Raw genomic sequence first — 26,045 nt, forward strand, 5'->3', positions numbered from 1 at the left:
ACATTCAAGTGCTCAAAAGCCACGGGTGGCTCGTGGCAAGTGTATTGTACAGCCCAGATAGAGAACATCTCTGTAACCACAGAATGTTCCAGTGGATGGCTCCNGATCTACTTATTAAGTACCAGGATTATTTAACATAAGCCTCTGAAAAGCAGCCAGATTTCATGATGGCCGGAAGGTGTATTCCTTGACTCACCAACTTCGTTGTAAGGTTTTGAAGGGTGAGACATTTTTCTTTCTTCATCTTTAACCTGTGATTCCTAGAGAAGCTGCATACAGGTTGTGGATCTTTAACAAGTACTTGACAAATGTTCAGTGTGTCTGCAAATTTCACACCTGTGATCTACAGGGATGGCATTTCTTTTGAGCCCACCACCCACCTCTCTTGTGTGGGAGAGTAGATTTTGAAAATGATGTGAAAAGTGGCTTAAGAGGGCTATTTGACATTTTCTGAAGGAAACCATATCTACTGAATTCTGATCACCTATTTGATGTATTTCTAGAAGACAAGGCACTTCTTAGGGTTAGATCCCATGTGGATTTTCTGCCCCTTTTGAGAGGTTTCCCATATTCCTTTCATTCTGTTCTTCACCATAGATGTTTCAGTTCTGGTCTAAGGTACTTCTGTTGTTCCAAGGTAGATAGAAACTCCTTAAGCTAGATTGTGAACTTCTTGAAAAGAAGACCCATGACTTATTTAACTCTGTTTCTCCATTTGATAACACAGTGTCTTTTACGTGGCAAACACTTACTGTTTGATAACATGACCAAGCAAGGACCCTCTGCCCCATCTCAACACTCCCACCAATGTACTGAGGTCAGCACTCCATGCTGGGCACTCATACAAGTATCTGAAAAATAGCATTATAATTCTGTTTCAAGAGTTTATTCACCTGTGGCCATATGTGCAAAGCAGTTATGCAATTTTTCCAACTTTCTCCAAGAGGTTTTTTTTTTTTTTTTTTTTTTTTTTTAAATACTGGATTGCTCATTCCACTCCACTGATCTTCAGTCTGTGATCTGGGACCATTAAATGACAGTGTCTTTGCCAACTGTTATCCCTTGGTATTTGGATCCCGCTTCTTCGGCTGTGCTAAAAAATTAAGATTCACAGCAGATAGGCCATCTGCCTATCTGTATTTAGATTAAAAATATCTAAAGGTGTGCCTGTCATGCTGATAAAGGTACAACTTCCAAATTTGCTCCCATGCCTAATAGTATAAGGATTCTTCTCTCAACACCCCCCTTTGTTTTTTGGTTGTTGACATCTAGAGTGATGACGGTAGCCCCCCTCATTGTTATGGAACTCCCGATTACAGAATCCCCATGCTTATGTTGTCCGATGTGATTCTCCCATCAACCTAAGAAACTATATAGGGCAGGTCTTTACTATTCAGATTGTAATGTAAGAAATCTGAGGCACAGGAAGGTCAAGGGGTTTGCCCGAAACCACACAGCTGATGTCTGGTGATGCCAGAGCTGGGGCCCAGCTATTCCTGGTCCCTAACTCTTGTTCCTTGCCCCATTGTCCCTTACCGAGGACCCAGGAGCACATGAGCCCCTGTAGACACTTGGTCTTACAAAGTAGATAATATTGTAGAATTACTGACATTTGACAACATAAAAAAATAAGGTGTGCTTTTGAAGCATGCGATCCGAGCGCCTTATAATTTTGATTCTAACTAAGTTTTTCAAACAGACAATCTCCTTGCATTGTGGGCTACTTCAGCCCTTATTGGTGCATTTGAGCTACTGTGCAGGTTTATAATCTTCTCAGTGACTAAGAATGCAGTGTTTTGATCGGCTGGGAGATTATCCCTGCCTTGCTGTTCATTGTAAAGACTCCAGATGCTCACACTATATATAATTAACAATAGAAGATATATCTTTTCTCAATAAGTCTTTGTCTCCCTTCATCATTTTGCCTTGTCTGTCTTCTTTTGCCAAAAAGCCCATGCTACAATTAAGTGTCTTTAGAATAACACAGTGAGAGTATTTTNTTTTTTTTTTTTTTTTTAAATACTGGATTGCTCATTCCACTCCACTGATCTTCAGTCTGTGATCTGGGACCATTAAATGACAGTGTCTTTGCCAACTGTTATCCCTTGGTATTTGGATCCCGCTTCTTCGGCTGTGCTAAAAAATTAAGATTCACAGCAGATAGGCCATCTGCCTATCTGTATTTAGATTAAAAATATCTAAAGGTGTGCCTGTCATGCTGATAAAGGTACAACTTCCAAATTTGCTCCCATGCCTAATAGTATAAGGATTCTTCTCTCAACACCCCCCTTTGTTTTTTGGTTGTTGACATCTAGAGTGATGACGGTAGCCCCCCTCATTGTTATGGAACTCCCGATTACAGAATCCCCATGCTTATGTTGTCCGATGTGATTCTCCCATCAACCTAAGAAACTATATAGGGCAGGTCTTTACTATTCAGATTGTAATGTAAGAAATCTGAGGCACAGGAAGGTCAAGGGGTTTGCCCGAAACCACACAGCTGATGTCTGGTGATGCCAGAGCTGGGGCCCAGCTATTCCTGGTCCCTGACTCTTGTTCCTTGCCCCATTGTCCCTTACCGAGGACCCAGGAGCACATGAGCCCCTGTAGACACTTGGTCTTACAAAGTAGATAATATTGTAGAATTACTGACATTTGACAACATAAAAAAATAAGGTGTGCTTTTGAAGCATGCGATCCGAGCGCCTTATAATTTTGATTCTAACTAAGTTTTTCAAACAGACAATCTCCTTGCATTGTGGGCTACTTCAGCCCTTATTGGTGCATTTGAGCTACTGTGCAGGTTTATAATCTTCTCAGTGACTAAGAATGCAGTGTTTTGATCGGCTGGGAGATTATCCCTGCCTTGCTGTTCATTGTAAAGACTCCAGATGCTCACACTATATATAATTAACAATAGAAGATATATCTTTTCTCAATAAGTCTTTGTCTCCCTTCATCATTTTGCCTTGTCTGTTTTCTTTTGCCAAAAAGCCCATGCTACAATTAAGTGTCTTTAGAATAACACAGTGAGAGTATTTTAGTTTAAAGGAGCGCTGGGAGAAATTTTAGCTAGAAACATGAAGCTTGCTGTGGGGGGTAGAGGGAAGAAAGGCATAGTGCAGCTTTGACTTGAGAGAAAAAGGATCATTTGCAAGAAGCCTTCCCCAGCCCCACCACCAGGCCACCATTTTACTCATGAACAATGGCCGGCTCCCATTTGCAAAGCAGATGTAAGTCTGACCCTCTAAGGAAATGACTGGAGGTTGGCATTGTGTCAGGTATAATGTCACTCAGGAAGTTCCATCCTTAGATGAAAGGAAAATAATATTTAATGAAGAAAAACATCAAAGTTTTTATGGGCCGGGGACTGTCAAACAGTTAACTGTTACCTTGGCTCTGAGGGAAGAGTCAGTCAGGGTTCATCTAAGGTGAGAATTCATTCAGCATCACTGGGATCGACCAGGGCTTCAGATACGATCCTCACTAAACAAGCACTCTGTGGCAAAACTTCCGAAGCCCACCACCTTCGTCTTTCTGCTTGGAAAACTCAGCGTGAGAAAGAGTTGACCTTCGGTGGAGAGATAACAGCTCCTGAGCTGTTATGAGCAGCTTGGAGGAACAGAGGAGGAGACACAAGGGTGGCTGAGAGCGACATCCCTCTGGAACAGAAACCACGGGTGGAGCTCGCCTGAGGCATGCCCGCACACCCAAGATGTAGCCATCAAGGACCCCTTAAGGGTTGAACCCCCTCTAATTACCACTGTCCCTGTCCTAAATTAGCAGGGACTCCATTGACTAGACAAACCCACACACCACGTCGCGGTCCATAAATTAAGTTAGCAGCCATAGTAAGATAATTTCCAATAATAACTTTTCACAGTTTCCTGCAGCATCAAAGTACAATCAACATGTCAAGTTCTGCTCTGCAGTGAGAGAAGAGAAACCTGTGAAAATGAGCTGGAGTGGGGGGGAGCGATTTCTGCAGTTTCTTCTCAACAACAAAAAAGCGACTCCCGCGCTTCACCTCCCACTGCTGCATTTGGTCCAGAGCCCCACGCAGAGACTTGTTGGGGCTAATGAAGGCCTTTTCCCATCTGGGACGTTTGTTTTCCAAGCAGAAGAGGCTGTTAATCAGCGAAGTCCAAAAAAGCCAATGAGCTCCGCAGTTTTAGTGTGTGTTTCTGCCGCCCTGCTGCTGGGATTGTAATGGGATTTTCACAGTTGAAGAAGGCAGAGCTCCTGTCCGACAGAACCACCCCCACCACTCCTTCCTTCCAGAAAAGGCATTTGTGAATGATTCCACATGACAGCACCGTGTGTGTGTGTGTGTGTGTGTGTGTGTGTGTGTGAGACTTGAAGTCTAGTAATGGTTTTACACTAATTTTTACTTGTGACTCTCCCCCTCCCCCAGTCAGGAGAGTTTTTAAAGATGATAGATAGATAGATAGATAGATAGATAGATAGATAGACAGACAGACAGACACACACACAGAGACAGATAAAGAGATCTCCCTGTGTTTCTATTTTTCAGGCATAAATAAATTTACAAAGAAGCTCAGAAATCCCTATGCCATCGACAATAATGAGCTGCTAGACTTCCTCTCCAGGGTACCATCTGATGTTCAAAAGGTACGTAATGAACGAGCACCACCAACGGGGACCCCAGCACTGAAGTCTGGCCAGCCACAGAGCCGAAGAGCACAGGGCAGTGTTTGTGTAATTGAGATAACGAATCAGAAAATCCTTCAAGCAGCCTGGCTTGCAGGGAGGTGACGGGAAAACCTTTGTCCAGAGCATGAGATGATTATGGAAAATTACCCCGAAAAAAGGGCTACTTAAGAATGATCTGGAACTCATACTGCGTGGGTATAGTGTGATGGTGTTTGTCCGTTTTTTGATCGCTTGCCTCCACGAAGAGGATAAGATGGGCTCGGGGAGTGGGAGAATGGGAGATCCCAAGCTAGGGGAGGATTGCTTATTTTCTTCCTCTTCCGGATGGCAGGCATTTTAGTGGAGGTAGGGGACAAGAGGATTATTCTTTTTTATTCTTGCTTGCCCTGATTATGTCCGAGGCTTCCCTTCTATCCCTTCCCCTCTGAAGACTTAGGGATGCCGAGGGCAAAGCTCCCACCCACTCTCACACACATAGAGGCAGAGACTGCGTGAAATAATTGGAGATCGATCAGAAGTATTATTCACAGGTAATGGTCACTTAGTCCAGCAGGATCTGGTCTCTGTGGATGCATAGAGATTAAACCAGGCAATAATACCAGAAAGTCCTGTAAGGTAGCCGAGCCAGGCCCGTGCAGATCAGGCTGCTGTAATTCCAGAGGAAGGAGGGCAGGCAATGATTTCTCTAAAGGAGAATGGAGATCATAGAAGAAGTAGATGGGGAGACCGTGGTGTGAAATATCAACACAATGACCAAAGACACAGCCCTTTATTATCTGAGAGAATCCAAATCAAGTATCGATTTTCATCCTTGGGCCACTGTCACAGACATGGTTCCCAGCAGTTCTTGTGTAGACAGCAGTGACTCGAGGCTGAAAAGACCTGTAGTTTCTTTCCCCTTCACTCTGCGTTCTAGAAATTAAAATAGACTCCATAGTGCTGTTTTTCTTTAACCTCCATTTTATGATATAATTAGCTATTACATGCGTTCTATGAATATGAGGTTGCTCGTTAACATTTGCATTACATGATTATAAAATAGTAACCTGGCCGCTGTTTGTTTTGCATTGAAGATTGGCAGTTATGTCATTCCCTGCTCCCCTAGGGGACCTTCACTAAACACTCTAAGGAAAGGGTGCTTTTTTGCATGTATCTGCTTTTGACGGAGTGTAGCTCAACATATGTGATGGGGCATGGTGTCCTTGGGGAGTTTGGCACAAATTCTAAAACCCAGTGAGCACATGTGGTCTGTAATACAATACTTTAAATGAAGCCATTCCGCCATCAGCCAATCAAAACCCACACACCAAAGCAATGAGACTGAGTTGCAATGTGAGTTCGTCCCTGTGTCCTCGAAGAAAGGAAATCACCATCCAGCACACCCCACCACGAGGACTGTCTCTACATAGGCCAGGCACCAGCCCTCAGAGCGGCCATCTGGTTGGAGTTGACATGAATACAGAGGGACGCTACAAAAGAACATTCGAGGAAGATATACAGTGATGCTAGTAAGATCCTCCGTGTATCACCAAGAGCACTTTCGAATAACACAATAGACAGTCTGCCCCTGGGGACTCCCCCAGTGCTCATAGCCGTCACAGATGTTTTAGCCATTACGTTGTAAATGCAATTCATTTTTAAGAGAAATCTATTTCACTCTGTGGCCAGTATCAATTTCAACATTTTTTTTCCTTTCCCTGGCAACATAAATGTCTATAATTTGCAGAGAATTTTTTTCCCCAAGACTTTCGATAATTTTAAACGAATGTTTCTTAGTGAGTTTTGCTGTATCATATACTAAGATAAACATTCCCAAGAGGCAGTTATAAGCGTACTTGTGGTTGAAAACGGGCACACACAGAACTCAAATTATCTGGCAGGGCCGAGAGCAGGTAGAAACCCATGCATCTCATTAGAAAAATCTGCTTTTAATATTTTGGTCTCAAGAAATGATGCATGACTTCTCAAATCCTTCCTGCAATTAATCCCTCCATGTTCCTGTGTTTAGAAAATGATTCATTACCTTTGAACCTTCCTTCCTCTGCCTCGGTCTGTCCTTGGGGAGCCATTAACACACACTGTGGTGAGCTAGGGTTACCTAACCACCAGCGGCCCGTCTGTTTGTTTTCACAGGTGCAGTATGCAGAGCTGAAAGTCTGCAGCAGCCAGAGCCCCCTTCGGAAGAAGCGCAGCGCTCTCTAGGACACACACCAGCCTTGGACACCAGCCCCCGATTCCCTGTTGGGTTGATTAGACCAACGCTGTCTCTGTTTCCGTGGTGGTACCCATGGTGTCATTCTGAAATGCGTGCTGTGCGGAGCCCTCCCTGTACTCTCCCCGCTTCTCCGCGTGCGCCGATGCACACACGTGTGTGCACATCCACACACATGGGTGTGCTGGTGGCTTAGTGGCTCGGCCCGTCAGAAGGAAACAATCCAGTGACTGTGGAAGACTGTGAGGTGCCTTCTCAAACAGGAGGTAAAGCAAAGCGGCCAGGGGTCTGAACGGCTGGGAGACCACCTGGATGCAAGAGCGACTCTGAACTTGTTTTCCTACCTCCAACAGAGTCTCCTTAAGATTCAGTTGTTTCCACTTCCGTTCACACACTCCTTTCAGATTATTGTGCATGTGGTCCGTTTCTTTCCCTGAGTTCACAAGTCTTTGGTAGTAGCCATCATCTCCCCAACTAGTGTCTCTTATAAATAGATTTTTAAGTAATTACCAGGATTCACCCAAGTCTTTGGCAGTCATTCCGCCATGGTTACTGAAGGCGTGTGTGTACAATGGCAGTCAGCTGACCGCATCGCGCTCCACTGTGGGCCGTGGAAGGCTCGGGAAGGTCGGAAGGGACCACTCATCCAAAAAGTGAAGGTTTCATGAGGGTATTTGGTGGCCTTCCAAACGCCATGTCTTCTGACTTGACTTTGCTTATTTCCAAAATAAAATGTCAATATTAGAGCTTCAGAGAGAGGGGGGATGAAGGAATGAATTCCGACAGTAGTCAGGAAGACAGATAAAGGCTGAGGAGCAAGGGATTTACTAATGACTATGGCTGCTTTCCCTGATTGTCATAATCACTGTATTTGCCTGCCTTTTTGAGCAGAAAGTAAAAATAACTCAGCTGTCCAAATTGATCTTTTGTTCCTGAACAAGATAAGCTACACATAATGCATATATATCTCAGAACCCCGTTCCTAGAAAAGCACCACCCCAAGGTTGTCTTGAAGAATAGCAGATTCCTTCAGACCCCACCATTTCATAGTACCCCCCCAAGTAAACACCCTGATTTTATGCATATATAAAATACACGCAAGTATCTTTCTGTTCAACTGATATTTAAGTTGTAAAGACTGTATTTTGTTGACACATACTTTGTGCGGTTATATATATATATATATATAAAATACATATACATATATATAAAATACAAATACATATATATATATATATATATATGTATTGTAAAGAAAAGTTGAGGTAAAAAGACCTGATTTAATAGTGGTTTTACTATTTTTTTGCTCTCTGGGTTGTAATTTAATAATCTTCAAGCAAAATGTTTATGAAAAATGCCAAAGATTCTGAACCTTATCATCCCGTGTCTGTTTTTCTTCATATTATATCTTCCTGGGTTTCTTTCTGGCTGAGCCAGATTTCTGCATGATTTGATTTGCTTCAAGTTAATGAAGCTGGCTGGAAAAGAGCCTTGCAGAAATTATAAAAGCTCCAGTAAATCTCTTAGTTGTACATACAATAGATATCCAAGAACCTCTTTTGTTAAACCAGTTACTCAATCTTCTGTGTAAACAATGCCTCATTGTCTCACCCCCAACTATCATGTAGTTTATCACAGTCTGTCATTTTGTAACGACCTAAGTCAGACATTTTCAAACAGACATGTGAGATCTGATCAGTCATTTGAATGAAAACTTTCAGCAGCAAAATAACCCTTTATTTATTTAAGAGTGGAACCGATACTTTATTGTTGTTCTTTTGCTATACAATTTCAAAATGAAATAATTTGTCCAACAAGAAGGCATCATTAGTTAGGCTTATTCCCTCTACAGCCCAGTGGGAATTCTGAGCATTAAGTTTAGGACATAGCAGCTGGGCTACAAGAGCAGGACTGAAGCAACCTTTAAAAACTGTAAATGGAAAACAATTGTTAATTGATTAAGTAGACTTTGAACGTTAAAAAATGTTCGTTGTAAGGGAAATGTGAAGATTAATAGAAGAACTCGAACTCATACGAAAGCTTCCAGAATGTTATTTAGATAAAATTTATGGATTGTGGATTCACAGTATGATAATTAAAGGTAATTTAGTAGGAATGTTGAAGTTTAGCCAAGCTCTCCTGGTTCTCAAACCTCACACTCCCGTTTCCAGCTCTGTCTGGATGTCTTATAGAGATTTCTACCTCAGTGGGTCAGAAACTCTGTTATCTCTCCCTCTATGTTTTCAGGACCCTTAAACCCATAGTCATTCTCCTTCTAGCTTCCTTATTTCCCTTACTGGCACTCGCATCTTCTAGGCTGGGAGGCACTGGGCATCCCGTTTTTTGTTCCTCGTGGGTTTTTTTTCCTCCCACCTCCCACTCTCAACCCATAAACTTGTAGATCGAGTGTCGCCGTGTTATCTTTTCCATTTCAATTTTGTCCATTTCTGATCACCACCCCCTAAGCCACAGCCTCCAAAACCTCTTATGAGACTTCGTGATGGTGCCGATTACATTACACCAGATTAATCCCCATCCCGACTATTCTTTTCACTAGGAACACTTTCTCACGAGTGTCTGTAGAAATAAATTCCACTCTCTTTTAAAATTTTCAGAAGGTTCCTGACCCAAATAGGATTTCTTTCATTTCCTTGGCTGAATTAGATTCCACACTTCTCTCTTGCACCCCCCCCCAACATCTTTCATATCTTTCTGGCATTTGCCATATTCTGCGATAGCCCATTGTTACCAGAGGCTTTGACTCCCTCTGTCCTCTACTGGGTAGACCATCCTGTCTGGAACCTAATAGACACTCAGGAAATACATGATTAATTGATTGGGTCATAGTCAGTTTTCTTCTCTGCCCTTTCATGTATACAGAAGGCCGAGATGGGCAGATTAGTGTGGTCTATCAGAGGAAGTAATTTCTGGTATTTAACACACAGCCTAGACCGTGTGATATTATTTGTAAACTTCGGCCATGTCAACTCTAAACTTTTCAATGATGTCTTATATTGGAGAAGTCATTACCTACATATCGCAAGAAAATATTATTTGTGCATGGTAAAACAAACAAGAACGAAAACTTTGATTTTTCTTCTTCTAATTTATCATTTAATGAACATATATGGAATGCTGATGATCTACCTGAACAAAGCAGACTGCATTCCCTTGGTAGAGCCAGACATGAAACAGATACTTTTGAAAAGTGGCATGACATCTGCAGATTCAAGTTTTAAAAAGAGTATTCTGGCTGCAGTGGGTGGACCAACAACTATGAATGTTCAAAGAAGAGCTAATTTGAATAATCTTGATAAACTGATGGTCACCAGGACCTTCAAATATTGTCACTGGAAAAAATTACATGTGAAATTGTGAGACGGTTAGGAGGAAAAATGAGTGGGACTTCTCAGTTGCTTGACTATGGGGTGAGAGAGTGAATAGAATTCAAGATGGCACTCAGTGTTCTCATCTTTGGGTCCAGGAAGACGGTATGGTGTGCTAAGAGAGAATTATAGGAGCAGCCATGAGAGGAACAGCATGAGCCCAGTTTTAGACGATGTTGAATTTGAAGTACCTGACAAGCCTCTAAATGGAGATCTCAGGGGCCTGGGTGGCACAGTCATTAAGAGTCTGCCTTTGGCTCAGGGCGTGATCCCAGCGTTCTGGGATCGAGCCCCACATCAGGCTTCTCCGCTAGGAGCCGGGTTCTTCCTCTCCCACTCCCCCTGCTTGTGTTCCCTCTCTCGCTGGCTGTCTCTCTCTCTGTCAAATAAATAAATAAAATCTTTAAAAATAAATAAATAAATGGAGATCTAAAAAGGGTAACAATATATGGATATGGAGCTGAGAAAAGAAATGCACTATACTTGAAGGAGATATACATAAGGGCCAACGTTCATAGAAACGAGTGAAGCTACATGCTTCAAGAAATGGACCCCACACTCAAAAAGTTCTATAAAAACAAGTCAGCTAAAGCTAAATAGATATGTTAAATAAGAGAAAAGCAGTAAGCATGTACTGTCATTGAATTCAATTGGTAAAGTGTGTTTCAAGAAAGAAGGTGTGGTCTATAATGCTCAATAGCACTGAGATCACATCGGTTGAGGACAGCATGATGACCTTTACTGAATGGCATGGCAACTTGTGGGGATCTTGGCAATGAATTGTTTCTGTAGAGTGGTAGGAAAGGAAACCAGATTTGGGTTGAGAAATGAGTGGACCTAGAAAAATGGAGCCCACATGGAAGTACCCCTTGAAAAATTCCACTAGAAGGAGAGGAGAGAGAGCACAGGAACTCAGAATGGAAGAAGGTGGCTGGAATTATTAAGAGAAAAAAGTAGATGTGTCATGAACTCAGTGTGCACCTGTTAGTAAGAAAGAATTCTTCATGAGTACGAGATGGAGTGCTCTGTATCATCATTTAAAACTGTGCTCTGTCAAAACCAACCTGTCTTTTGTATAGTAGTAATCCAACTTTTATGGGAGTAAAGTGGCTGGGAAGTCAAAATAGAATATCTTCTGAAAATATTATGAGTAGTCAATTGATCATTGGATGAATGTTGAAAGGTGACATCTAAAGAATGGCTTGCCTACCCCGCTGTTCTGGTGTATTAATGTAGTGATTTACATGGGGAAATGGATAGTCAAGCACAGAAGAATAGCTAGCATTTTACGGTATTTATTAAATGCCAGGTACTTTGTAAGTGCTTTAGATGTAATAGCTCATTTAATTAACAACAGCAAAACTATGAAATTCCTCTAAATATTTATGGAAAGAATAACCAATTCCATTCAAATTCTCCCAGGAAATAATAAAAATTAAAAAGATAATAACACTTTTCTACATATTTTATGAAGCCAGTATAATCCTCATTCCCAAATCCAGCAAAGTGTTACAAGAATGGAAAATTACTTACCAAAGTCCCTTATGAATATAGATATAAAATTATGAAAGATATCTAAGCTTCTACAATGAAAACATGATGGAGAGAAAGAAGATAAATAAACGTAGGGTTTCATGGATTAGAAGTTTCAATATATTAAGATGTCAAGAGATTAAATATAAGCCCAATAAAAATTACAAGGTGTTTTTTACAAAAATTAACCAGCTGATTCTAAAATGTACATGGAAATGCAAGAATCCAAGAACAGTCCAAGCAATCTTGCAGGTGATTAACATTGGCAGATAACAAGATGTGTTATAAAGTTATTGTAACTAGACAATGTGCTACGGGCACAAGCGTAGACAGATTAAAGAAATAGAAAAGACTGGAAGGACACCCATGCGTATTTGGTAACCTGTGACCTAATTTATGTCAAAGATGACATATTTTCAGTGTGGGGCAACATACAGTGTAGGGAAAAAAACCTTTTGAAAAATGACCCTGGGTCACTGAAATATCCGCATGAATAAAATAAATATTGACTCCTTCCTTATACTTACAAAAATCAATTCTGTGTGAATTACAGATCCAAAAGTAGAAGACAAAGTAAAAGATTTCAGAAAAAGACGTAGGAAAATGTCTTCACATCTATGCGATAAGCAAAGATGTCTTAAGCTGCTAACAGGATGCTAATCATAATGAGAAAATACTGATAAGCTGGAGATCATTGAACTTAATTTTTTCCTCAAAAAGTATGATTAAGAGAGTAAACGGATAAGCCACAAAGTGAAAGAAAATATGTAATCTCAATATATAATCTGATAATTCTATCCAGAATACATAAAATTTTTCTACAAAGAAAAGGCAGAAAACCCAGTAGAAAAAGGGGCAAAAGACTTGAACAGGCACTTCACAGAAGAGCCTATCCCAATGGCGAGCAAACATATAAAAAGGTGCTCAGCATCCCTAGTCATCAGGCAAATGCAAATCAAAACCACAAAATGATACACCTGTACATAGCCAAAATGGCTAAAATGAAAAAGTCAATATTAAGTGTCTGTAAGGATGTGGAAAAACGAATTCCTATATACTATTAGTGGGTGAGAACATACATTGGTACAAAGGCTTTGGAATACTTTGGTAAAGTTTTGGTAAAGCTAACCATGTGGATACCCTATGACCCTTCCCCCAGTTTCGCTCTTAGGTATATAACCTGACAGAGTTGTGCATACATTCAATACAAGACATGCCCAAGAATAGTTAGAGCAGCACTACTGGTATAATTGCAAAAACAGCAACAGTATATATTCTTCTGTATCTGAGATGATCAGTGACTTGGGACTCTACAATGGAAAACCATACAGAAATGAAAGGAAGAACTAAGGTTGCATGCAACAACATGGATATTTCACAAATAATGTTCAACCAAAGAAACAAGACAGCACAAATACATGCAATGCGAGATTTCATTTACGTGAAGTTCAAGCACAGAACAACACAATCTATGTTGTTAAAAGTCTGGAGGTGTAGCGGCTAAAAAGCCGTAAGTGGAATTTCTGGGATGATGTCAAGGTTTGGTCATTTTGGTCTGGATTCTAGTTACATCAACTTGTTGACTTTGTGAAATTCACTGAGCTGTAAACTTACAACTTGTATAATTTTCTGCATGTTTACTAAGAGGAAAGAAGAAAAATTATGAAGCATGGCCATTTTATTCCTAATTTACAATAAAAGAAACTGAGGCTGATTACTGTTAGTATTTTAAACATGAAAGAAGAAGAGCACTAATCCAAATAAACATTTTAAATTGTGCAAGAGTTGGGAGTCATTTTAAACAAACCCAAAATGGACAGTTCCTCAATAATCTCATTGCGTTTGAATACTCAATGATGTCTCACAAATCAGTCGTCATTTTGAAAAGATCTTCATTACAAGGAGTACAAAAAGTGACTTCCTCTAACTGATCATCCACATAAGTGCTTTACATGAGCAAATTGGACCTTGAAGTGTTGCAGAAAGTTCTTTCTTTTGAGGCAGCTGGGTGGCTCAGTCAATTACGCATCCAACTCTTGGTTTTGGCTCAGGTCATGATCTCAGGGTCGTGATCTCAGGGTTGTGAGATGGAGCCCCGTGTTGGGTTCTGTGCTCAGTGTAGAGTCTGCTTGGGATTCTTTCCTCCTCCGTCTTTCTCTCCCGCTGGTTCTCCCCCAACTCATGCTCGCACTCTCTCTCAAATAAATAAATAAATAAATAAAATATTTTGAAAAAATGTTTTCTCTTTTTACAGGTTATACTTAACATTCATTGAACCTGACAATGCACGTAGTTAAGTTTTTTGGGGAGTCAAAAGTTATACCGGGTTTTTCCACTGCCCAGAGGGTCAGTGTTCCTAAACCCCTGAATGGTTCAAGGTTCAACTCTACACACATACACATGTATTCCTAAATTTTTTTTAAATTTCACATATCTCTAAAAATTGATCTGTAGATTCCAATTAAGAACCCGAGAACCTGTGTTTTCAGGCAAAACATTCAGAGTTTGCCTCTTGCTCCATTTGACACCTTCGGTGGAGGATGTGTTTTTCTAGAAGCCCAATGTCAGTAGGCTGCTCAGTGCCAGCCTTCAATTCATTCATTATTCAATCCAGCTTTTTTCTGGGAAACGTTTTATTAGGCTAGTCTTTACAGCTGAGAAATCCTGAGATTTCAATTTGCTTTCCATTCCTTTAATTCATTACAATAATACATACAAGCTTCTCTTCTCCATGTATTTTCATTATCAGATCAAAGCAACTGGTTGGAAAAGCAAAGACATGTGGAATCATTTGTTCAACTGCATAATGAATAGCTGGCATAACTGATTTCATAACTGCATCTACCAGATAAATTGTGATGTGCATAGTGGTAAAGGCCATGGTTGTTTTTTTTTTTTTGTCTTATTTTGTTCTGTTCTGTTTTGTTTTTACCTCAAAAAATCTGCACAAGCTGGAGAAGTGATCCAGCAAAAAAAAGTTAACAGGGACAAGTAGAATGTTCTTTTTACAATGAAAGGGGACAGCAGATTTTTTTTTCCTAATTGAGGCATGGATCACCTGCATTGTATGTCTACTGCACGTGGGGCTGGGCCCAGGGAGAGAATGGGGTTTGCTGAACAAATGAGAGACAGAGTCTTTCTGGCTTTTTGAAAGGGTTGGACAGCAGTGGCAAGTTGTACAGAGTGCCATGATCCTGGGCAGAACTGAGCTCACACGGGGAGAGACACAGGCATGTGTTATGTCCAACTCTGAAAGTTTTGCCCTAGACTATGTTTTTTGTCACCCTCAATCTCAGCAACTTGTGCCCCGGGGGACTTGGAAGGGCAACCCAAAGCGTGACTCTGATCAGAGAAGCCTCTTATCATGTAAGAATAGCCTTTCTTCTTTTCATAATACAGTATATTCCATTTTAAAATCACCTAAAATGTTTGTGTATTTTTTCTCTCTTCCAAACCATTAATAAAGATGTTAAAACAGCACATGACCTTGATTCCTTCCACCCACTGACAAGACACCTCTCTTTAACTAGATCCAGGAGCATTTATCACTCGGACCACCTTGAAAAATATAACTGTCAACTTCTCAGTGTGCCTTTTTTACAGCAAATTAAACTTAAAATTGGAGCTTTGTGAGATCCCACTGTATCGTCTACTTATTTCTTTTTGAAGATTTTATTTATTTATTTGGCAGACAGAGAGCAGAAGCAGGCAGAGCGGCAGGCAGGAGGAAAGGGAGAAGCAGGCGCCCCGCTGAGCAGAGAGCCAGATATGGGGCTCGATCCCAGGACCCTGGGATCATGACCTGAGCCAAAGGCAGCTGTTTAATCGACTGAGCCACCCAGGCGCCCTCTTCTACTTATTTTAAATAGCAAACAGATCGCAGGATTATTTCTAGATAACCACCCCCACTCTAATCAGGTTTCAGCTTCATAATTTATAGCAGTGTATTTGCTTGTAAGACTCTGGACCCAGTTGTAGCCATCCCAGTAGTGACCATTTATGCACGGTCACTTACAGCCAAGGCACTTTAAAATCATAGTTTTAGTCAATTACAAAGATACTTTGCATAATTAACATGGTGTGTCTGGGCTTAAGGTTTTGATCTGTGCTCTGATTCTTGATTTTACATGAACCCCTTCAAAAGTGTCATGGTTGGGGGTAGGGGGGCTTGAGGAGTGGTGAATTCTCTCAGGTCTGAGCAATTTTAGAACTATTGACTTTTGCATGATGATGTTTCCTGACATTTTTTTTTCCCCTTGCTCCTTATAAATGGTTACTTGGTCAGACAGTCCATTTCTTTTGAGTATTCATATTGGCTGTTCCCGTGAAAGATTTCCAAATGAATAGTGTCACATTCATTTAATAATTAATGCCTCCTTTACTCCTGACCCTTAGTTTTTAGCCTGGATTTCGATTATTCATAGTCCTGTGGGAGTGTGCGTGAATTCAATTCACGTGTGGTCCTAAAACTTCCCATTAAGTGTTAAACTCTAGTAGTTTCAAACTTCTCTCCCAATGTTCTGATAATCTATAAAATTGCTACCTTATTTGATCTGTTTCACCCACTTTCTCTTTTTTATGGTTGTCCATTCTCTAATTCAGAGGCAACAAAAAATTTACATGGCCTAAAACAGGCAATTTAAGAGGGGAGAAAACTCAGAGGACTGCTTGACCCCAAATTTGGACTATACTGAAATAAAAACTAGGTGTTTTTTTTGTTGTTGTTGTTGTTTGGTTTTTTTTCCACCTGCCTTTTGTTAGTATTTGATTGTGGCTAGTTTGGAGTTGGGTGAGCTCAATGTCCCGGAGCCAGAAAGATAGGGGATCAAATCCAAGATTTGGTACTGTGGTACCAACTTACTATTTGTCTTTGAACATCCCATTTATCATCCTGGAGCCCCAATTTCCTTTGCTACAAATAGAAATAATAGCATCCAAATTATGAGGGTTTTGAATAAAAATATATATGCTCAGTACATATGTTCACTTTTATTGAATTAGGATATAGAGAGAGTAGCGTGCATAACATAGGTATACAGCTTCGTGATTTTTCAAATTGAATATTCTCACGAAACTAACACCCAGATCAAGAAACTTAACAAGACTAGCATCCTAGAAGCCTCTATGTGCCCCTTTGGATTACTGCCCCTCGAGGGTACATATAAAATTTCTCAAACTTGGCACTCTTAACCTTTGGAGCCAGATAATTCTTCATGATGGAGTGGTGGTATACTTACCTCTGCAGAGATGTTTTGCAACATCCCTAACCTCTACCAAGTAGTTTCCAGTAGTACCCCTCCCCCTCCCCCCGATCCGGGAAGATATGACAATGAAAATGTGTCCAGATATTAGCAAATGCTCGGGGGATGGGGGCGGGGAGCAGTGTGGGGAGCAAAATATCTCCCTAAGCTGAGAACCATTTGTATATACTGTGCATTATGCTGCCAGAACCCCAGGCCAAGGGGGACCCCTCCCCTGTGAGCTGTCATTTGTTCTCCAGTCCTCCCCACTCTGTGGTAACTCACCAGCACCAGCAGCAGAAACTTCAGGTAGGTTCCTAACCATCAGTCCTGAAAGGAGGTCATCCCTGGATCTGGGCCCCCAAAGGTCTTGCTTCTGTTCCCATTTCTCCACAGCTTCTCTCACCCCCTGCCAGTGGAAGTTTTCATTGGTTCAACCATGTTGGAAAACTGTTGGCCCTATTTATTAAATATTTACTAAACTGAGCGTATGTTTACCCTGGTGATTCTCTTTTGAGCATCTATTCAATCATTTATAACCTTTTCCCAAAAGAATTGAAGTAACTTGCAACCACAACATTATTATGTTCACTAACTGTCCTATTTTAGCAGAGTCTTACAGCTGAAAATAAGATACATTATTTCTTTGATATGTTGGATAAGCAAATCCAGGAGCTCAGGATTAGTATTAATTGTTTTGTAATAAATGATCTTAAAATTTGCATCAAATTCTTAATGGATCTACAAATTGTGATTTTTGGATATGTCTCTGAAATGTCTTTTAAGTCATTATGCCTCTACTCTTTTTTTTTCTGGCAATTTATTCATTGAAGGAACTGGTGTTTTTTCCTGTAGAGCTTCTGACCATCTGAATTTTGAAGATTGCACCTGCATGGTGTGGTTTAATATTTTCATCTGTTTTTCCTGTTCTCTGCAAATTGTAGTTGGAAAGAAGTGTCCTCAGATACAGCTTTGATACTTTTGGAAATAATTCTCTGTAATGCTGATATACTCTGCCACCAAGAGGCATATAATTTGGGCAGTTGTTAAAGTTTAGATCCATTAATTCATTAGAGCTACAGTATAGGAATAGTTTAAATCTTGTTTTTCTTCTGTATTTATTAGTTTATACTGCAAAAAAGTGAATGCCTCGTTCTACCACTTGTTTAACCAATAGTAAAATTTTTTTTTAAGTTTTTATTTAAATTCCAGTTAGTTAGCATACATTACATTAGTGTCAGGTGTACAATATAGTGGTTCAACACTTCCACACAGCACCAGTTGCTCATCACAACAAGTGCCCTCCTTAAACCCCATCCCTATTTCCCCGATCCCCTCAACCACCTCCCCTCTGGAAACCGTCAGTTTGTTCCCTATAATTAAGGGTCTGTGTCTTGGTCTTTCTCTCTCTCTCTCTCTCTCTCTCTCTTTTCCCCTTTTGCTCATTTGTTTTGTTTCTTAGGAAGTGGTATATAAAAACAATGGAATATTACTCAGCCATCGAAAAGAGTGAAATCTTGCCATTTGCAACGACTTGGTTGGAGTTAGAAGGTATGATGCTAAGCAAATAAACCAGTCAGAGAAAGACAAATGCCAATAGTAAAATTCTTATAGGAAATTGAGGATATTTTCCCTTTATTTACCATTTTAAAAAAAAGATTTATTCACCAGCATCGAATGATTAATTACATCTTTTGTCTATAAACCAACAGGTTTAAACTTTTTACTATGTTTCCAATTACTATCCCTATATAAAAATCATCCCATCTTTGACCAATGAACGTCCCTTTGAGTTAGCTTCTGATTTCTTTTGACATGATCTTAGTAGTTTTTGATTGTTTCCTTGATGTTTGACATAATGAAATGTTCCAAATTCATACTATACCTATCTTACTGTGGACCAGAAATCAGTCATTTGTCTCAAGAGTCCTGGTTCCTTTCAGTGGGAAATGATATTTCAGCACCACAATCTGGGTGCATTAGTTAGGATTCCCCAGAGGAAAAGAACCGTGGGATGTGTGTGTGTGTGTGTGTGTGTGTGTGTGTGTGTGTGTACTTATAAAGAGATTGATTATAGGGAATTGGCTCAGTGACTCAGCAAGCTAGAGACCTAGGAGAGGCAATGATGTAGTTCCAGCCTGGAAACCTCGAAAACGCTGGCCGATGTGTCAGTTTTCAGACTGAAGGCAAGAAAAAAGCCAGTGTCTCCAGTCTGAAGACAGTGAGGCATAGAGAAACCTCCCTTACTTACAGGAAGTGAGAATTTCTGTTCTAGTCAGGCTTTCAACAGATTAGTGAGGCCCATACGCATTAGGGAGGGCAATCTGCTTTAGACAGTCTACCAATATAAGTGTTAATCTCATCCCAAACATCCTCACAGAAACGTGCATGAAAATGTTTGATCAAATATCTGGGCACTGCATGGCCCAGTCAAGTTGATGCTTAAAATTAACCATCACACTGCTGGGTGCTAGGGGTGCTCAGTACTGCTGAGTTTCCAGTTGTCTGTAGCTATTTTCAGTGCACAGAACTAGGAAATATTTTTTAATGCTATACATCATGAATTCATGCCGACACTTCTGATTACAGAGTTTTTACTTAACGTCTTTAATATTACTTGTGTGTCTTATTTCCCCTCGATGGTGAATCCCAGGTTTCAATAACCCCCCTAATGATATAATTAGGATATTACATAATAAAGCATGTTCTTTTATCCCAGAACACAGTCACAGCAGTCTGAGAACAGTAACGCCAGCACTCCCATTCATAACATTATCACTAAATTTGTTCATCGATTTATGTAGTTCTTCAAATTTTTGTCTTTGAGTTACTTAGAATAGTTTCTCTCTGGCACGATGCTACCAACCACAGACATATGTAGGTTCATTCGTTTTATTTACTTATTTTCATCTTTAGGGATTGCTTTTTAATATTTAATTTTTTAGATAATACATAAATAGTCACTCTCCTCCAAAGTCAAATCTGCAGCACAAAGTATCATCAAATAAGCCTGATTTCTATTGCTGCTTTCTCCAGATCAGTCTATCCTTCTTCCCAGAAGTAACCATTCAGATCAATTCTGTGGCTTTTCCTGCCATCTTGTTTTTTCAATTTTTTAGCATACGCATATAGAGACACACATAATTCTTCCCCTCCTTCAAAGAGAATTGGTACCCTTCTAAAATGTTTCCATGCAACTTACATTTTTCACTGGAAAACACATTCTGGAGAGCACCCTGCAACAGCATGCAAAGATGATCCCATTCTGTTTTGCAGCTTGGATGGAACAAGCAATAGATATTTGGTTCTTTCCATCTATTGCTTTACAAATGACCCTGCAATGAATTGTTTTGTACCTACATGTCTTTATAGTTTTACCAATGATTCTTTTGGATAGATTCCTAGAAGTTGGATTTCTTAGTCAAAAGGTAAATATACATGTAATTTTGATAGGTATAGCTGAATTCTTCTTTACAGGGCTCTTAACAATTTTGTATTGTCTCCAGTGGTGTTTGAGAATGCCTGTTCCCCCAGCCTCACCAGTGTGGTTGGTTGACAAACTTCTGGATTTTTACAATCTGATAAGTGAGAAATAGTATTTGAGTATAGTTTTAATTTGAGTTTCTCTTATAATGAGAAATGCTTTTCCTATGTTGAACATCCATTTTTTTTTGCATTTCTTGTTCTAATTATCTGATTATTTATCTAGCCCATTTTTTTGTATAGGAATTTTAGTATTTTTTTATTTTTTAGAAAATAATTATATAGGAATATTAACCATCTGTGATATGTTACAAATATTTTTTCCAAGATTATCATTTTTTAAACTCTAATTGTGGTGTCTTTTATTAAAAAAAAAGTTTTAGTTTTTATATTTTTTTGGTTGTTCTATAAAGTCATTGATTCTGTGTTTTTCCATATTGTTCCTGGATTTTGATTGATCATTAAGGAAGTTTTCCTCATTCACAGGTGACAGAAGAACCTACCCTTGTTTTCTTTTTTTTATGTGATCATTTTGTTTGCTGTTTTATTTTTAAATATTTAAGCAATTTTTGTTTGTACATTTAAATCTGATTTTCTTCTGACATAGAGGCTGCTGTCAAAAAGTCTAATGTCAGTCGGATTTTCTACTACTTATAAGTGACTTACTATTTTTCCTTGGAAGTTCAGTAGTTTTACTAGAAAAATGTCTCAATTTTGATCTTTGTTATCCAGTGTTGTTCAGTTATCCCAAGTATAGAGTGTGCCTATTCAAAATGGCATTTCAGTCAATGTTCAAGTCCTGCTGAGTATATCCTCGGAGTAGACTTACTGAGTCATAGGGTACGTACATCAAGCTTTAGGAAATACACCCAAACACTTCCCTGAAGTGGTTGGACCAATTTGCATTTCAACCAGCATTGTAGGAGAGTTCTGACAGCTCCACATCTTCCCCAACACTCCACACCTCCAACCCATTTCATTGTAACTCTTTGGATGTGTGTGCAGTAGCATCTCATTACAGTTTTAATCTGCATTTTTCTGATGGCTAAAGACATTGGGCACATTGTCATATCTTCCCTTCACCATTTAGATATGGTAGTCTCCCCTAACCACCTGGGATAGAAATTGCAAATATCTCTCCAAGTTTGACGTCTTTAAGCTCTGATTATGGTGTATTTTGTAAAAAAAAAAAAAAAAAAAAAAAAGTTTTAGCTTTTATATATATTTTTGCTTTTTTACATATTTTTTGGTGCTTTTGCTTTCTATGGTTTCAGTTACCCATGGTCAACCGCACTCCAAAAGCAGATGACCCTCTTCCTGGTGAATGGTCCGAAAGTCAATAGCAGCCTAAAGCTATGTCACTTCATTTTATCATCTCACATCTTCACAAGAAGGGTGAGTGCAGCACAAGACGAGATTTTGAGAGACACAGACCACATTCGCATGACTTTTATTGCAGTATATTGTTACAATAGTCTATTGTATCATTAAGTGTTATGAATCTCTCACCGTGCCTAATTTATAAATGATCATAGGTATGTATGTATAGGATAAAACATGGTACACATAGGTTTGGTACTATCCAAGGTTCTGGACATCCACTAGGGATCTTGGAACGTATTCCCAGCGGGGAAGGAGGGACTCCTGTAATTCTCCTCTGTGAGGGGTTTATTCAACCCAATTGCCATTTTTTTTTTCCTCAAGTGCATTATCTTCTTTTTCTTTCACTCTTTATGAAACTTCCTTCCATGTAATCTGCCTATGAACCAGTTGGCAGAGATATGGATGACAAGCACTCTTCCCATTTTATGACTTGCCTTTTCACTTCTTATGACTTGCCAATGATGTCTTTCAATGAAATGAAGCTCTACATTTTAACACAGTGCAATTTATTACTTTTGTCTGGTTTTAGGATGGAGATGTGGGTCAGGATAGCTTCACAGCTACTGTTCTTGCAAAGCGATAAAAAACATGGCTTTGCCATTTGAGTTCTCTCTCCTCTTTTTTTTATTGCTGGTATCTAAATGTCTGCCTCCTTCGCCCCATTGTTCACGTTGCGCTCAATTTCATTTCCACTCATAACAGTTTTTAACTTACCAGGGGACTTTGTCCTAAAAGGAAGCTTTGCTCTGTGGGTTTTGATATGTGAGCATTCATAGTGCCCGATGGCCCCAGTTCCGTCAGACCCTACCACGCACTCACCTAAAAACTGAAATGTGTGGAAGTCTTTCCTAGTCTCAGCTGCTGTCCACATATTGCCTGCCATACTTCTCTGACTACTTTCTGGAAATTTGTTTTTGTTTTTATCTCAGTTCCATCAGATGTCCCATGCCTCCTCTGCGGATACCATGTAGGTCTTGAAACTGTCAAGTTTGTCCTCACCCATTTACATTTTGGGGCTCTTGGAGATGTCATGTCATCTAGTTTGGGTGGCTTATGTTGTATATACATTTTGGTTATGATATCATAATTTCCCTGCTTGTCTTCATGAAATGATTTGGAAAGATTATACATGTATATAATATATATAGTCTTCATCATCCTCCCTGAATTTCTCATACTATAATTATTATCATTCTCATCTTGCAGAGGGGAAACCAAGCCCTTACAGAATCTCTATCAAAGCCAGATAATGGAGATGCCTGGGAGGCTCAGTCAGTTAAGCGTCTGCCTCCTGCTGAGGTCATGATCCCAGGGTCCTGGGATCGAGTCCCACATCGGGTTCTCTGCTCAGCAGGGAGCCTGCTTCTCCCTCTCCCTCTGCCCCTCCCCCTGCTTGTGCTCTCTCTATCTCTCTCTCAATCTCTCTCCCTCTCTCTGACAAATAAATAAATAAAAATCTTAAAAAAAAAAAAAAGAAGAAGCCAGATAATGGTAGTATGTGGAATGGGAATCAAGCCTATTTCTGTGAACTCCAAGGTTTTTTTTTGTTTTTTTGGGTTTTTTTTGTTTTGTTTCGTTAAGATTTTGTTTATATATTTGTCAGAGAGAGAGAGAGCACAAGCAGGGGGAGCGGCAGGCAGAGGGAGCAGCAGGCCCCCCATTGAGCAAGGAGCCCAATGTGGGACTGGATCCCAGGAGACTGGGATCATAACCTGAGCAGAAGGCAGGGACTTAACTGACTGAGCCACCCACTCATGCCAAACTTCAAGGTTTTAACTGTTTCACTTCTTCTATTCTATGGCCTACTTTTACTTATTTATTTGTTTATTTTTTAAGATTTTATTTTTAAGTAATCTCTGTCACCAACATGGAGCTTGAACCCACAACCCCAAGATCAAGAGTCACATGCTCCTCTAACTGAGGCAGCCAGGCGCCCCTGTTTATTATTTTTATCTAATAAAAAAATGTCCTTGTCTGGCATGTTTCATAAAGTATATAATATTTTAATCATTTTGTATAAACATAATTTATAAATAAAACTATAATTATCAGGGGTGTTCAAAATACTTTAATTGCTCAGTATTCATGGTTTTAAATAAAATGTAAAGATCTATGGGCACCAGGGTGGCTCAGTCAGTTAAGCTTCTGATTCTTGGTTTCTGCTCAAGTCATGATCTCAGGGTCCTGGGATTGAACCCCACAACAGGCTCTGCGCTCAGTGGGGAGTCTGCTTGAGATTCTCTCTCTCCCTCTGACCCTCCCACTGCTCTCTCTCTCTCAAATAAATAAATAAAATCCTCAAAAAAATTTTAAGATGTAAAGATCTAGTAACTTACTCAGTATGCATTAAACTATGTCACAGGAAGTTTGAATACTTGCTGTAATGAAGAAAATAAGAATCCTAGAAAACAAAGATTCATTTTCATCTTCTTTATAATAGCCAGTTGTTATAATGTGAGGAAAGACAATGAAAATACATGAGAAATTATAAACAACGGCTTTCATATTGTGAATTCTGATGCTGTAGATATCCAAATTTCATATGCAACAGAAAATACAAATTACTGAAGTTTCATATCACATTAGCTGAATTGGGAAAACAACATCTATTTGGAGGGGTAAACATTTGATGGAAATTGGCTAAACACTACACACCAGGCTATTTTTTTCCCTTCCTTCACTGTTGCTTAAAAGTATAATAAAGAGAAGTACAATGAAAATGTCTGGAAGAATAAAGTCTCCCAGAATCATTAAACAACACAAGTCAGATTATAAACAGAAATATTCAGTGAGGTTTAATTTTGAGGCCGTGTCCCCTTTGCAGGTCAAAAATGATAAGATGCATTAAAGGGACTCCTTTGTGTTGGTTTCTATGGCTGCTATCACAGATTGCCAGAAATTTCATGGCTGGACACAAGACAAATTTGCCTTATAGTTCTAGAAATCAGAAGTCCCAAAAGATCTCACTTGGCTAAAATCAAGGTGTCAACAGGACTACATTCCTTCTGGAAGCTTTAGGTGAGAGTTGATTTTCCAGGTTTTAGAGGCTACTCCCACAACCCTGCTCCTTGCCATTCCCCCCACCCCACCCCCATCTTCAAAACCAGCAATGCTGACCAGTATCCTTGTCATTCTGCTTTTCCTCTGGTTGTCTTTTCCAATTCCCTTTCTATGTGTAAGGACTATAAAATACTATATATATAATGATTATACTGGCCCCACCTGAGTAATCCAGGATAATTACCCTATATTCAGGATAGCTAATCAGCAACCTTGATTCCCCTTTGCCATGTAGCCGAACACATTCACAGGTCCCTGGGATTAGGATGTGGATACCCATCATGGGTCATTATTCTGTCTACCCCATCCGCTAAGGCTTCCTCATCTAAATTGACCAGTTTTGGCAGGAGCACATTTCTCTCCTGTTTTCCTAGGAGATTCTGTTGTCCATATTTATTTTCAAAGCAGAATTTCTTATACTTCTGTGGGTTATGCCCATCCATTCACAGGAGCATGTCACATATATACATATACACATCGTTACTTTATTCAGAACATCACTGAAAAATAATAGTAGGTGAAAAATCATCCTATGCTCTTAATGTCTTAATAAAGGCTTCAAGACAGTATGGGATGATATAAAGAACATCAAGCTAAGAATCAGAAAATCTATGTTCTCCACCTAAATCCGCCCTTTTATACACTTTAATGTAATACATTAGTCGTGGTAGTATTTGAACGAGCTGTGTAGAGAGGCACGAACATTTACTTCTCTCCGAGGTATTCCCCATCATTAAAATTCCATTAAGAAGCCTCACAGCCAACTAATGGTCAGCTCCAGAGGTGAAGCATGGAAGGAGGACAATCCGGGTGTAAATTTAACTCAGAAGGAAATGCTTTTATATAGTAGGGCCAGGAGAGGAGACTCATCTCTGTTAGCCAAATAAAAGCCAGACTCCAAAACTCTAATTCTTGATGTCATCACTAATACTAATCCTTGAACCAGCTGAGTACAAAATTGTGGTACACCCTAACTCAGTTTCTCCGCTAAAGTAATAGGATGAGACAGTTAGGGACGGAACCCTAAATTCTAGTATTGTACATAACATAACATGTTTCCATTTTCGAAGATCT

General features: G+C 39.7%; 1 protein-coding gene and 1 long non-coding RNA gene across 4 annotated transcripts in view; both read left to right on the forward strand.

Moving 5' to 3' along the window:
* MCTP2 (multiple C2 and transmembrane domain containing 2) overlaps positions 1 to 15,284 on the forward strand; it is a 234,536-nt gene extending 219,252 nt beyond the window's left edge. Inside the window, exons 22-23 of the mRNA XM_002926690.4 lie at positions 4,535 to 4,632; positions 6,808 to 15,284. Of these exons, the coding sequence (XP_002926736.1) occupies positions 4,535 to 4,632; positions 6,808 to 6,876 (167 nt within the window). The 3' untranslated portion in view covers positions 6,877 to 15,284. The remainder of the gene's footprint in view (positions 1 to 4,534; positions 4,633 to 6,807) is intronic.
* A 3,196-nt stretch (positions 15,285 to 18,480) lies between these two features.
* Positions 18,481 to 26,045, forward strand: part of LOC117803723 — a 43,842-nt gene continuing 36,277 nt past the window's right edge. For all 3 annotated transcript variants that reach the window (XR_004627701.1, XR_004627702.1, XR_004627700.1), the window contains exons 1-2: positions 18,481 to 18,596; positions 21,803 to 21,923. This is a non-coding gene — a long non-coding RNA (uncharacterized LOC117803723). The remainder of the gene's footprint in view (positions 18,597 to 21,802; positions 21,924 to 26,045) is intronic.

The sequence above is a fragment of the Ailuropoda melanoleuca genome, chromosome 9 (assembly GCF_002007445.2).
Source record: "Ailuropoda melanoleuca isolate Jingjing chromosome 9, ASM200744v2, whole genome shotgun sequence".
NCBI lineage: Eukaryota > Metazoa > Chordata > Mammalia > Carnivora > Ursidae > Ailuropoda > Ailuropoda melanoleuca.